The 13,254-nt window shown below is 37.0% G+C and overlaps 1 protein-coding gene across 3 annotated transcripts in view; it reads right to left on the bottom strand.

The window, feature by feature from the left end:
- Positions 1 to 13,254, bottom strand: part of TMPRSS15 (transmembrane serine protease 15) — a gene marked incomplete at both ends in the record, with an annotated part of 111,096 nt that overhangs the window by 31,710 nt on the left and 66,132 nt on the right. For all 3 annotated transcript variants that reach the window (XM_079767362.1, XM_079767363.1, XM_079767364.1), the window contains 3 exons: positions 5,132 to 5,272; positions 7,419 to 7,544; positions 10,893 to 10,982. In XM_079767362.1, the coding sequence (XP_079623488.1) occupies positions 5,132 to 5,272; positions 7,419 to 7,544; positions 10,893 to 10,982 (357 nt within the window). The remainder of the gene's footprint in view (positions 1 to 5,131; positions 5,273 to 7,418; positions 7,545 to 10,892; positions 10,983 to 13,254) is intronic.

Raw genomic sequence — 13,254 nt, 5'->3', positions numbered from 1 at the left:
GTTGAAGCCCCAAATCTGAGAGCACCGATGATACTATTACGCTCTAATAAAGAGAGTTACTATAGTTATAGTATACTTACTAAAACAACGAACCAAAACAAAAAACTGGTCCAGCAACTATCAATACCCATCACCTATTTCAAGCTATTTTAGAACAATGATTAGAGTTTCTTTTTCTAAAAAATAGTCTACATGTAGTTATTGAGGAGGAGTGCTTTCATGTGGGAGAGGAGAAAATGGTGCCATTCAGCACAGCAAGTGAGGGGTGGTCCACCACAACCGATTCCTCCTCACTGAGCGTTCAATGTATTCATATTAATATACAAATACATTTTACTTGAAGTTGAATGGTGGTTAAACCATGGGCTTACTAATCATATGACCTTGGTTTGATCTGCAATTTAGCCATTTCCTTTTTATTTATTTTTGACCTGGAACAAATAAAATCTTTCTGAGAATCAGTTTCCTTGACTCTCTAATGGAAACAAGTCTTATTTATGTCTTATGTGTATCATGAAAGTAAGTTAAAAAAATAAAATGTATTTAGCATATTAATATGAATACATTGAATACTCAATAAATAACATTCTTAACAACAAAAATAGTAACATTTAAAAGTCATCCTTTGCATTGATAATTTTAAGTTAATATTTTTTCTTCCAGATGCCAACTGTATTTCTTTCCCCTCCAGATAACTATAAACAACAAGAAATCATACCTAATCCATTCCTCTGGGTATCTTACAACAATAATTGGAGCTATTTGTATACCTTATTTTCAACTTTGAAAAATTATGTTTTTCAACCCAAATCTAAGTTATCTTAATAAAAGAATATTTTAAGGAAGACATGGCCTGGCTGGTTATTTCTATAAATCTTTGCCCTATGAGAGAAGTAGGTTACATATATCAAATGTAATACTATTAAGGGGGTTCTTGTAAATGTAATTATCAATTTGTTTCTTGAACACATATTTTTTAACCAGATTAGCGAGATAATAAATGGGTGAAGACAACTAAATATTCTACAGGCAAACATTAATATTTTAGTTAACTTTATATTTTATCTTTCTAGTATTACTTCTCCTTTAGAAAATGGAAGGTTTAAAACGTGGTGTACATGTGTTTGTATTTCCATATTCTATTTGAAATCCGTACTTTAATATTGATTATATTTATTTAAAAAGTTGAAGCCTAATTACATATCTATGATCAAATATCTTAATATACTTATAAAATGTTAGTCACCACTAGTTATTTTTAAATTATCTCATTATCTTGTTTTCATAGCTTGTTAAAATCATTATGCAAAATCATTATGTCTCAATGCCAGTAATTTAACCATAGATAAACTGATTGATAATTTTACTCTTTTACTAGTATAGTCGAACTTTATTTAATTAGAAAAACACATATTTGTTGAATGGAAGTTTAAATATCTGAATTAAAATATGAATAAAAACATTTGTAAAGATTTGAAAATTGTAATTCCTTTTTGTGCTCTAGTGAAAGATGTTAAAGGTTATATGCTAGGAGTCTAGAAAGATTAACTTGTTTCTGTAAGAGGAATGCATTGAATAAAAAATTGCTGAATGGGGCAAAATAGTCTATTGTTACTGAACTGACTAGAAGTAATAAATTCTGAGGAGATGTCTAAATAAACTCTTTAAAATTTTCTTTACATGCATGAGTTGGATTCTTATTCTTTTCAATAACATATAGCAGTTCAGCTTCATTAAGAAGTCTTTAGTTCAAAAGTTTAATTCTCTGTGGTCTCTGAAATCTTATTTCTGATAGTTTTATACTCATAGTGGCAAGAGAGAGAAAAAATATTGCTAAGAAATGAATTTCCCCATATCCTTTTTATGAAGTCTCCAGTAACCCTGCCTCATTTAGTCAACATATGCTCAGTTTTAGGTGAAACACAATTGATCTCTAAGGCACATGCCACACAATCTAGAGAGGGCTCTAAACCTTCAATGTGATCAGCTGCCACTTCCACAGTTGCCTGATAAGTACAGCTAACTTCCAAATGAAGACTCTCGATATCAGAAAAGAGCAATAAGGGGACATTTGAAGGCGACCCATCTTAATAAATCTATACTTCCTATATTCCAGTTGAATGTAACTGGAAATGTTAAAAATAGGATCAAGGAGATACAAAAACATGGTATATAATTGTTTTACATTTCAAATACAGACTTTGGAAGGTGTCCCAAAAATATCTCAGAAGATAAATGAAGCACAAAAATGCTGAACATTTATGATATCCCTTTTACACTCTTCCCAAAATGACCAGCCAAGCAGAGCACCAATATAAACAGATATGTGTGCCCAACCTCTCTTTCCATTACCAGCTTGATTATCTTCCGCTGCCAATTCCCTGTTCCTATAATTGCTTTTCAGTTTTTTCTGGTGTTAAAAATCTCTCTGGGAGAAGATTGTGCTGATGACAACTCAATCACTCAATTTTCTGCTCCCCAGCAGCATCTGTCCCGTGTCCAGGAGGAATGAGAAAACACATTCCCAGCATACACACCACACAGCGATGGTCATGGAAGACTCTGCTCTAACTTCAATCAAGGGAATTTTCTCTAAATGATTTACTCCCTAAATAACATCATCATAGTAGCTGAAATCTAGCAAATGGGCAAACAAATATAACCCACCTCCACACCGTAAAATCCGGTCTCTATTTTGTGTGGGAAGCAATAGTTTATGCTCTTTCGGCTTTTATCATGAATAGAAATTGCTTGTAATATTTTTCAAAATCCTTGGTGGGGTATTTATCTCATTATGAAACTCTGATAAAAACCAGTGACTGTAATATTTTTAATAGAAGAGATTTACTAGTATTGCTGCCTGCCTTTCCACAACTTATTCTTTTTCCACTTCTTTCTTCCCTCCTCACTTAAAATTTAAAATGTGGGTTTAAAGACTAACTATTCTCTAAAATTTTGTTTTTAGATGCTTTCTCTGTTGCAGGTGGTGGAATGGCCAACAATCATTTCAATTGTTTGGAGTTCTGAATACATTTTCTCCCTTTTGGTTAGAAATATATATTTTTTATAGTTCGGTTGGTTTTAATGCTCACCTCCATTTCTTTGAAAATATAATACTTTTTTCAAAAGTTCTTTCCATGACATTGTTCTTAGAAAAAAGTTGGGAGGCTCTCCCCTCCAGTACAATAGGTATTAGGCATTTGCTTGCTGTATTTGAAGATACTTTGCAGAACTGAGCACATAATTCAGTTTCATTCAAATATGAATGTTATTGATGCCTATACATTTTTTTATTGCAGCAGTTTCTCCTTAAAGACGTAGAAATGCCACTCTACTGTTTTTAAGTATTTATTATGAAATCAGCAACATATAAAGCTTGTCTAACTTTTGACTCAAAGTCTTCCTTTTGAAATTTTAAAATTTAAACAAGAGAGTTACAGCGCTGACCTGCTTATTAATTTTTTACAGCCAACAGTAAGATTTCATGATTTTTATGTCACTTCAATCATATCCAGGATTTATAAAATTTCCCCCCATTATACCTTTCACTGTTAGCTTTGATTGGTTCTTTCCCTTTAGAGATGCCTATGTTTTCAAATTGTGGCTTTATGTTTTTCCTGCACATCCATTACAGACTCTCACAATTGTTTTCACTTCTATTCAGGGGGAGGATAGATAACATACAGGTCAATTTTCATATTCGCTATAAAGCTGAAAGCATACAGCTCTCTGTGATGCAGTCACAGGTCCAGGCCAGGTGTGAGGGGAGGACAGGTATTTGCACAGATGGATCTGGGATTGGATAATAGGCCAGATGAGGATCAAAGCTCCCACCCTACCTCTTTTCTAGACATTCTAATTAAAGACAAACTGGCCACGCTCTCCTAGGGAAGGGAAAGATAGATAGAGACAATAACCTGTATTCTGTCTTTCTGATGTATTTGCACCCAGAGAGAACCATAGAGTTGTGGGCAGTAGCATAAGAAAAATCATAGTCCAAGAGGAGCAGCAAGTGAGAAAAAGTTCCCTGTGGATTGTTGAATGCAGAGAGTTATATCATAGATGAATATAAAGATACTAGAGGCCTGGTGCACAAAAATTTGTGCACTCAGCATGGGGGTGTCCCCCTCAGCCTGGCCTGCACCCTCTCTCAGTCCAGGAGCCCTTGGGGGATGTCCACCTGCCAGCTTAGGCCTGCTCCCTGGGGGGTTGGGCCTAAGCTGGCAGTCAGACATCCCTCTGGCAGCCTGGGAGCCCTCAGGGGATGTCCACCTGCCAGCTTGGGCCGTTAGTTGGGCATCTTTAGCGCTGCTGCAGCGGTGGAAGAGGCTCCTTCCACTGCTGCTGTGCTGGCCAGCCATGAACCAGCTTCTAGCTGAGCAGTGCTCCCCCCTGTGGAAGCGCACTGACCGCCAGGGGGCAGCTCCTGCATTGAGTGTCTGCCCCCTGGTGGTCAGTGCGCATCATAACGACCGGTTGTTCCACCATTAGGGTCAATTTGCATATTACCCTTTTATTATATAGGATAGATGTATCCGTGATGGGCAGGCAGGAAACAATTTTGTTCTTTATGCCCCTGCTAATTATGACATGAATATAATAAAAATAGAAGGTTAGAAGGTTGTGCATACCAGCAAAAATCAGCATCAAATTCCTTCATCCTTCATAGAACTGGCTTTACCCTGCTTGTCTCTAAGAAGTTAACGATGTTAATCTTTTAATTGGATGTTGTTGGCATTCAAACAGCTCACTTGCCTGTCTCCCTGCTGTTCTCTAAAAATGCTCTTGGCAAAGGGAATGTGACAGACAGTCCTCCTTCCTCACAGTGCCAACAACCCCATTTGTAACATTTAAAATGGCCCACTTCAGTGAGTAAAATCCACTGACTCTTCACACACCAGCGAAGGGCCAAATAGATTTGTTGAAAAACGATGTGGATTCCTGCTTTGAACATATTCAGGTAGTGGTTAAATAGATGTAAAGGGAGAAAGAAAAATCTTTGTTAAGATGAGGAAAATTAGTGTTTTATAGAATGCAAACATTGAAACGTATTTAGGCCTTGAAGTCCTATATGCTTTTATCGTTTTGCTCCAAAAGTTACAATGCAACACATAATCCCAAGTGCACTTACCTGGAATACCCAAGCCATAGCCGGTAGTGAAGTTGGCTTTAAACCCCCGTTTCGTCAGTGCATCGTTAGTGATGAAAAGCACAGTCATTCTGTTAGTGGTTGAAAACACATCCTTTACTGGGCCAGGCCCTGTGTACACAGCTGCTCCAAAGGAAAACAAGAGAATCGGTGAGATGATCTTTTGGGTCTAGAAAGAAATATATCCATTTTCTCAGTTCTATGCAATGGGTACATTCTTCTACATTCTAGACACTGCTTCTTGGAAGCTAACTTCTCTAATGATCTTTTCCAATATTACTTGAGGTTTCTGTGGCTCTATAATTTAATGACGAATTACTCATAACATTCTCTGGCTGATTAGCACCACTACTATTCAAGCTCATGTTATCCCAGAAATATGATTATTTGGGTGCTTCTAAAGACCGTTATGAAACAGTGGAGAATATAGTCTCTCTTAATAACTTCGTCCAAACTTATTTGACATTTTTTTGTGAGTCGAATCATTTACCTAATCTGAAGGGTGGATTAATTAGAAACAGATTATGTAAACCTAAATGGTAGTTTTCAATAAATCCTGTGATTTGGGGGTTGCATAAACAATGAAATACTCTACTAAACATTAAAGGCTTAAGCAAATTAAAAATACATTCATATGATTAAATAATTTATATTTTGGGTCCCTGAAAGCAAGTCTGTTTCAAAAGAACTGTTTGCCTACAAATGTGAAAACTAGGATTCTGAGGTGCTTTAGGAATTATCACTTTTCAATGATTTTTGTACATATAAGTGGTGAAATGTTAAAAAATGATTTTTCTTAGCTGAAACCGATTTGACTCAGTGGATAGAGCGTCAGCCTGTGGACTGAAAGGTCCCAGGTTCAATTCCGGTCAAGGGCATGTACCTTGGTTGCGGGCACATCCCCAGTAGGGGGTGTGCAGGAGGCAGCTGATTGATGTTTCTCTCTCATCGATGTTTCTAACTCTCTATCCCTCTCCCTTCCTCTCTGTAAAAAATCAATAAAATATATTAAAAAATGATTTTTCTTAGATCACGAGAACACTGAAGTTTTTATTAGAAGGACAACGTAATGAAAATGTTTTTATAATTGTACATAAGAAAGTCACTTGTGAAGTTCCTCAGTTCTTCCAGCACTGACCTCCTGGCCCCACTGCATGTTTCATTGCTTATTTGTCCTGCGTGTGGCTCTCAAAAGCCTTTCACAGGAAGCTCTCAATCTAGAACTTTGTGGGATTTTGCTGAAGAAACCCAGGTAATGGGTGCTGGATTAGTATAACTAGGGAGCCCTCGCCACCACTCTGCCCCTTCATTACTGTGGAAAGTGCCCTCTATAGTCTTCATTCGTTGGTCACATTTTCATGTGATTGCAACCTGATTGCATCAGGCCAGATTTTGTAGAAAATGGTTTAAATGAGTGCAAAGCACAGTTATAAAACACTTTTACTTGAGAAGTGTGCTGTTCATGCATTCCAGTTGACCCATTATACATTTTTATACTTTAATATATGACTTAGCTAGAGATACATCTTCCTTAAAAATTGGTAGTAGTTCAATAAGATATCAATTATTATATTTGACAGATAGATTTTTTACTAGGTTAACATGTATTTTATAATCTAGGTACAATAATTTCCATTAGAATGTACATTTTCCCCACGTTTATTTAAAAATTACTGATCAATAGATTGTGGGGGAAAACCGACTTTGGTCAAATTTTTAGAAACTTATTAGAAGCAGCTAGTAAATTAGAGACAAATACAATTAAAATAATAAAAATGCAATTTGTTTTGTTAGTTTGATATGAAATAAAATTTGATTTGATAGTTATATCTGGGCACCTGATGTGCACACAATGCATAGAAAACTGCATAAAAAGTGTTCTTAGCTGAAGCCGTTTTGGCTCAGTGGATAGAGCATCGGCCTGCGGACTGAAAGGTCCCAGGTTCGATTCCGGTCAAGGGCATCTACCTTGGTTGCTGGCATATCCCCAGTAGGGGGTGTGCAGGAGGCAGCTGATCGATGTTTCTCTCTCATCGATGTTTCTAACTCTCTATCCCTCTCCTTTCCTCTCTGTAAAAAATCAATAAAATATATTTTTTTAAAAAAAGTGTTCTTAGCTCTTAGTCTCCAAGGTGTAATGTTTATTGTAGGGAATTAACACCTGCTAGTAGGAACTAAAAGCATTATTTCATTTATTGAGAAATGCTCTCTCCATCAGTCCAACATCTTGAGCCATACAACCGTCACAATATTTAAACTACAGACTTACCTAAGAGCAAGGACTCATTTCCTCCACCATCTCTGATTTCAACTACATCCGCAATATTTTCTAAGTCAAATTCTTGAAAATGAAGTTGTATGTTCTTTCCCTTTTGTGCATTTAGATTCCAAACACCTTAAAAGTAATAAATAATAACACTTAGCATAGAACATGCTTCTTTTTATTTTTCTTAAAAGCTTAACTCTATTGAGAATTTCAAATCACTTTCAAAGATTTTTTTTCTATTTTATGAAAACCAATACTCCAAACTGTTGTTTTTTTCTGTGTATGTGAGGAAATATATTGGTCTAGTGATGAGTATTTATAGTAAAGTTTCAGCAAAATTTGAAGTGATTTACTGAAACTGAATTTGTTTTATTTTATATAAAATGGCATACTTCAATCAAAGCTTACAAATAGTATTTTGCTCCTACAATCTACATTTAATAAACATCAAAGGTATTAATATTCTAGTTTCATTATCTTATTTCTCATGATTCATTTTACAGGAAAACAGGGTGATTAAAATGCAGTTTGTAGGACAAGGAAACTTTGGTATTTCTTTAAGTGATTTTGCCATTATTTAAACATGTTGTTTACTGGTAGTTCATTTTGGGGAAAAAAACCACCCACACACAAAAGAACATTACCAGCCTTTGTATCAAGAAACACTCCTTGTTCTTTATTGATTCCTTACACAATTTATTCTTTAGATTCCGTTCTAGGTCCTTTCCTCATGCTGTATGTGTTTTTATTCACTCGTAAAGAAGATCATTTCATCGATGTAGTAATGACTTCCAGTTTTTATTTTCTGCGCTTTTCTTATGAAGTATATAAACTATTTATTGTGTATGAATGTATGTACTAGTATCTCAGACTCATACATGTAATAAATAGAATACGGAATTATTTCCTCCGTAAGCTCATTTCTCTTCTTATCCTTTCTATCTCAGTAAATGGCACCACTAATCATTCACTCACAATTGTCTACACCAGAAACCTCTGCATCTTCCTTGACCTCCTCTCTCCTACCACAGCCAATCAATCACCCAGGCCAGCCAATCCTATCTCCTAAATCCCTTGGTCTCATTTACTTCTGAGTCCCCATTGCCACTCTCTGAGTTTAAGTCACTTGTTTTTCATTACCTAATTGGTGATGCTGATGGCTCTCTTCCCTTGCCGTCTATCTCTGATCCTACAAGCCAGATGGGTTCATCTAAAATGCAAGCTTGATTTTACCACTATTTTCATGTGAACCATTGGAAGCCTCCCCAGTGCTCAGAATGAAATCCAAACTGCTTAACACGGTGCAAGATTCCTCCCCTCCCCAATTTCATTGTTTACTACTCCTTAATTTTGCTTGAAGGTGCAAGAAAAAAATCATGTCTTCTAACCTCTGAACTTCCCATGTGTTACGTACCTTTCTTGTCCCTCCATAGCATTCTGCCTTTATCCTTATTATAACAGTACCCTGGGTATTTTGTAACCCCTGACAATTTATCTGAAACTTCCTCTAGGATGAATTATGTTTGTTTCTTCTTTACGTACTTCAGTGCCTAACAAATAAAGTGCTCAGTATATGTTTGTTGAATAAATCAATACATTTAATAGATTTCTCCAAATTGTTCTTTCAGTGTTCCGCCAGTTTTCAGATTTTTCAAAGCATTACTTTGTACAAGTGATATGTTTAAAAGATGTTTTCAGTGTGAAGTGGAGATGATAATCTCTGGTTCCCCAAACAAGTCACATTAAATTAATGGCTGTTTATTTTTTTTTAAAAATCAGATATCTCCCTAAAATAGTGACTCTATTATTCTATGGAAGTGATACTTATCTCTGGATCATTTGAAGCAAGAGCAGTTGACATTTTCTAACAGCACATTTTTCACTGTCACGGGCTATTTCTTTTACTGGTAGAAGTCTCTGTTTAGATCCATGGTGCTAACCAGGTGTGGCCATGGGAAAAACATGTCTTTTTCTCCCACCAAAGTGGAATCTTTGTAGGAGGAGCTGGGAACTGCATCTTTAACACAATCTCTACCCAGCTCTAATGAACTTCTCCTTTTAGGAGTAATGATCTATAGATAGAATTCATGCAGTTTCAGCTAACTCATCTTCTCACTAGACTTAGATTTCTTTTTAGTAACTTATTGTTATTGTTGTTGTTGTTGTTATTATTATTATTATTATTATTATTATTATTATTTTACTGGGGATCTAATCACATTACTCTAGCTGCTTTATTGGCTCTAGGCTATAACTACAAAAGGTAAGGATGTTACAATTGACTCTTTGCTCTTTATACTTTTCACTGACTTTATTCTATGGAATTGCAACCTTGTTATATACACCACAGGCATCATATGTATAATCAAAGAGAGTGACTAAAAGAGCGGTATCTGGCCTGGCCATAGTGGTGCAGTTGGTTGGGCATTGTCCCGTGTACCAGGGGGTTGCCAGTTCAATTCTCAGTCAAGGGCACATGCCCAGGTTGTGGGCTCCACCCAATCCCTGGTGGGGGTTGTGCAGGAGGCAGCCGTTGATGTTGCACTCTCACATGGATGTGTCTCTCTCTAAAAATAAACAAACTATTCTTTTTCTTTTTAAAGAGAGAGTAGTACCTGGAGTAAGCCTGGCTCTTTCATTTACTGACTTTATTCCCATTTTAAATTTCAGAATTATAATAGTAACTAGAGGCCCGGTGCATGAAAATTCATGCACTGGAGGGGGAGTTCCTCAGCCCAGCCTGCCCACTCTCACAGTCTGGGAGCCCTCAAGGGTGGGAGGTGACCAGGCGATCAGGGGAAAGCGATGCCTCCATCACACCTCTGCTGCTGCCACTCCCGGCAGCACAAGCCTCGGCTGGCCCTGGTTACCCGAGCCTCGGGCTGGCCCTGGGTGGCTGAGCAGCCAACATCTGAGGCTTGCCTATGCCTTGGGCCGGCCCTAGGTGGCTGGGCAGCCAATATCTGAGGTTTGCCTGTGCCTCGGGCATCAGTTGAGCAGCGCCATCTGAGGCTTGCCTGCACCTCGAGCTGGCCCTGGGCAGCTGGGGGGCTGAGGATAGGTCCGACCTCACCATGCACCTGCCACACCCCCTCCCCAGTGGGGCTGAAAGGACTGGGGGACTCCGGTGGGGCTGAGGGGACTGGGCACTGCCATCTTGTGGCTATGGGTGCCACCATCTTTGTGATGGCGTGATGGTCAATTTGCATATTCCTTCTTTATTAGATAGGATAGCACCTGCTTGAAAGAACTGTTGTGAGAAGTGACTGAAAAATTATATTAAGCACTAACACAGCACCTGAAATAATTGCTTAAAATAGCAATTTATTATTGTTATTCTTGTCGTTAACATTATATTAAGCAATCTCATAAATGTAGGTGTATCCAGATGTAACACCTTTGTAATCTACTTTGCTGCCTCAAGGGGACACTTTAATAAATACAATTGTTTCCCATGGCCTGGAAAAGATTACTCACAGAAAGCCTGGTTAGGGTAGTTGTTTGGAAAGTTCATAGAAGTAAACGTTGTATTTGGCTCCCACAGTTCAAAAGGTCCTCCACAGTCCGCTGAAAAGGAAAACAATGAAAAGTCACTAGTAACGTAATATTAATTAATACTATTTGCTAGAAAATTTCCAATTACATTTCTTGGTTTTGACAGATACATTTTAGAGTACGTGAATGGGAAAATCTTGCAACTTAAGTAAAGGAAAAACACAGGCAAACAGGTCTCTTTACTGAAGAGTGTCATAAAACCTTAAATATTCCACTGTTCTTTGTGGAGAGCATAATAGTGTGTAGCATTTTCCAGAATTATTTGGGCAAGAAAATAGTTTTGCTGAACGTATTTTATAAATAGACTGCATGAGAAAGGTATCAGCCCTCTGCAGTAAAGAAGAAAATGATCATAATGGAACAAATCTCATATCTGCCACTCTCTCATGAGAAGGCTAGTAAATCACTAATCTTGCCATTTTTATTTTTCCTACTTTTTTTTTTGGGGGGGGGGGCATGTAGAGAGGAAGTCTCACCATCCTGTTTATTGAGGTATTTGACTGTCAGAAAAGGGACATAAACTGAAACTCCACTTGCTTAATAATTGCCATAAAGTGATCTGTTACCCAATACTGTCCAGGAGACAAGTTAGGACTGGGCTTAATGCAAATTAATTAGCAAAAGGGAGCACAGATTTCCATTTAAAAGTATGATACTTTAAGTAGGTAGATTAAATTTATAATTGTTCGCATACTTATATTGTCATCTTCTTGCTTATTAGAAGAAAATTCTCATGTAAAAATTCATAAACTACTGTTAGTATCCCAATTCTTATTTTTATTATCATGCTACATTTAAGATAAAAAAATAAGAGTAACCTATTGAAAAATATGGAAAACTAAGATAAGTATATATTTTTCCTATCATTAAAGCAGGCTCTCCACTGGAATTATTTACTCCCAGTAAAATAGAAATCAGATTATAGGAGGGATGATTAAACATCTCTACACCTATGGCAATGCCTCAGTCATTCCCTCTTCTTTCATCCATCTTTTATATATCATCTGTCTTATTTACACAGATCCTTGGGAAGTCATGTGCATCTTCCAAATATGTCTGTAATAAGCCTCTTATATTTGGGTTCATGATGTACCTGATGGGACAGAGATGCCGTGGCTGTGGCTTGAGAGTAGCATCATTGCCAACCTATTGAAGCATAGTAACCTCCATCTTGTATAAAAAAACCTGCTGTTTGAATTCTATGCTATTGTTAGATAGTCCCTAGTCCTGTAAACTCTCTCATTATAAACTCTGTCATTTTAAGACAGTCTGTTATTCTGTAAAATGACTTTGTTTTTTAGTTCAAATAATAGAAAAAGATAAACTTAACTGTCTGACCTTGCAAGCTAGCCATCTAATGTAATAGACTAATACTGATAATAATTCCAAGTACTAACTCATTATGTATTCAAGGTTACAAACTAACTGTAACAATAACCTACACAGAGGTCTTTGAGAAATCTGCAAACAAAGAAGCTCAAAAGGTATAAATATGAGACACTTCCTCCATGTCGGGGCTCAGATATTTGGAAGAGACACCTCCCTCTGGGCCACACGCTATAAAAGACTCCTAATTAATTGGCTCATTAAAGCGTCTTGTATCTCATTCCATGACTTACAATACAACACTATCATGTTCTTCTTGGTGGCAGGTCCTGGTCTACCTTCCATACCCTCCTGGGCCAGGCTTGACTGAACCCAGATGAGCTTAGTAAGAATAATAAAACCTCTTACAAAAACTTATCTTTTGCAAAATGTTTCCATAAACATTGTCTCACTTGGGGAAAGAACATGGGTATTTGGGAAGATGTGTTAGAGCTGGTGGATTAAAATTGTTTCTCACACTGGTGTGGCTCAGTGGTTGAACGTTGACCTAGGGCACATGCCCGGGTTGCGGGCTCGATCCCCGGTGTGGGGTGTGCAGAAGGCAGCCGATCAATGATTCTCTCTCATCATTGATGTTTCTATCTCTCTCTTCCTCTCCCTTCCTCTCTGATATCAATAAAAATATATTAAAAATAAAATAAAATTGTCTCTCTGAGTTAGTTGTGTGTTAGAGACTTGGTTTTATCATATATAAAATAGATATACATTAGAGATTTTCAAGGTTGTTTTAAAAATCAACAACTTCTTAAGTATTTTAAAGGAATGAATTTTCCAAGACTTCTGTTCAGCAGAGAAATGCTATCTACTGGACAATTACCTATCTACAGGTAATACGTAGGCAATTTATGACAATTGCCTACATATTACCTGGAATATTCAGTATTGGTTTTCAATGCAT

The sequence above is a fragment of the Cnephaeus nilssonii genome, assembly GCF_951640355.1.
Source record: "Cnephaeus nilssonii genome assembly, chromosome: 3".
Classification (NCBI taxonomy): domain Eukaryota; kingdom Metazoa; phylum Chordata; class Mammalia; order Chiroptera; family Vespertilionidae; genus Cnephaeus; species Cnephaeus nilssonii.
The sequence above is the reverse complement of the archived record's forward strand: the minus strand, read 5'-3'. Positions and strand labels throughout refer to the sequence as shown.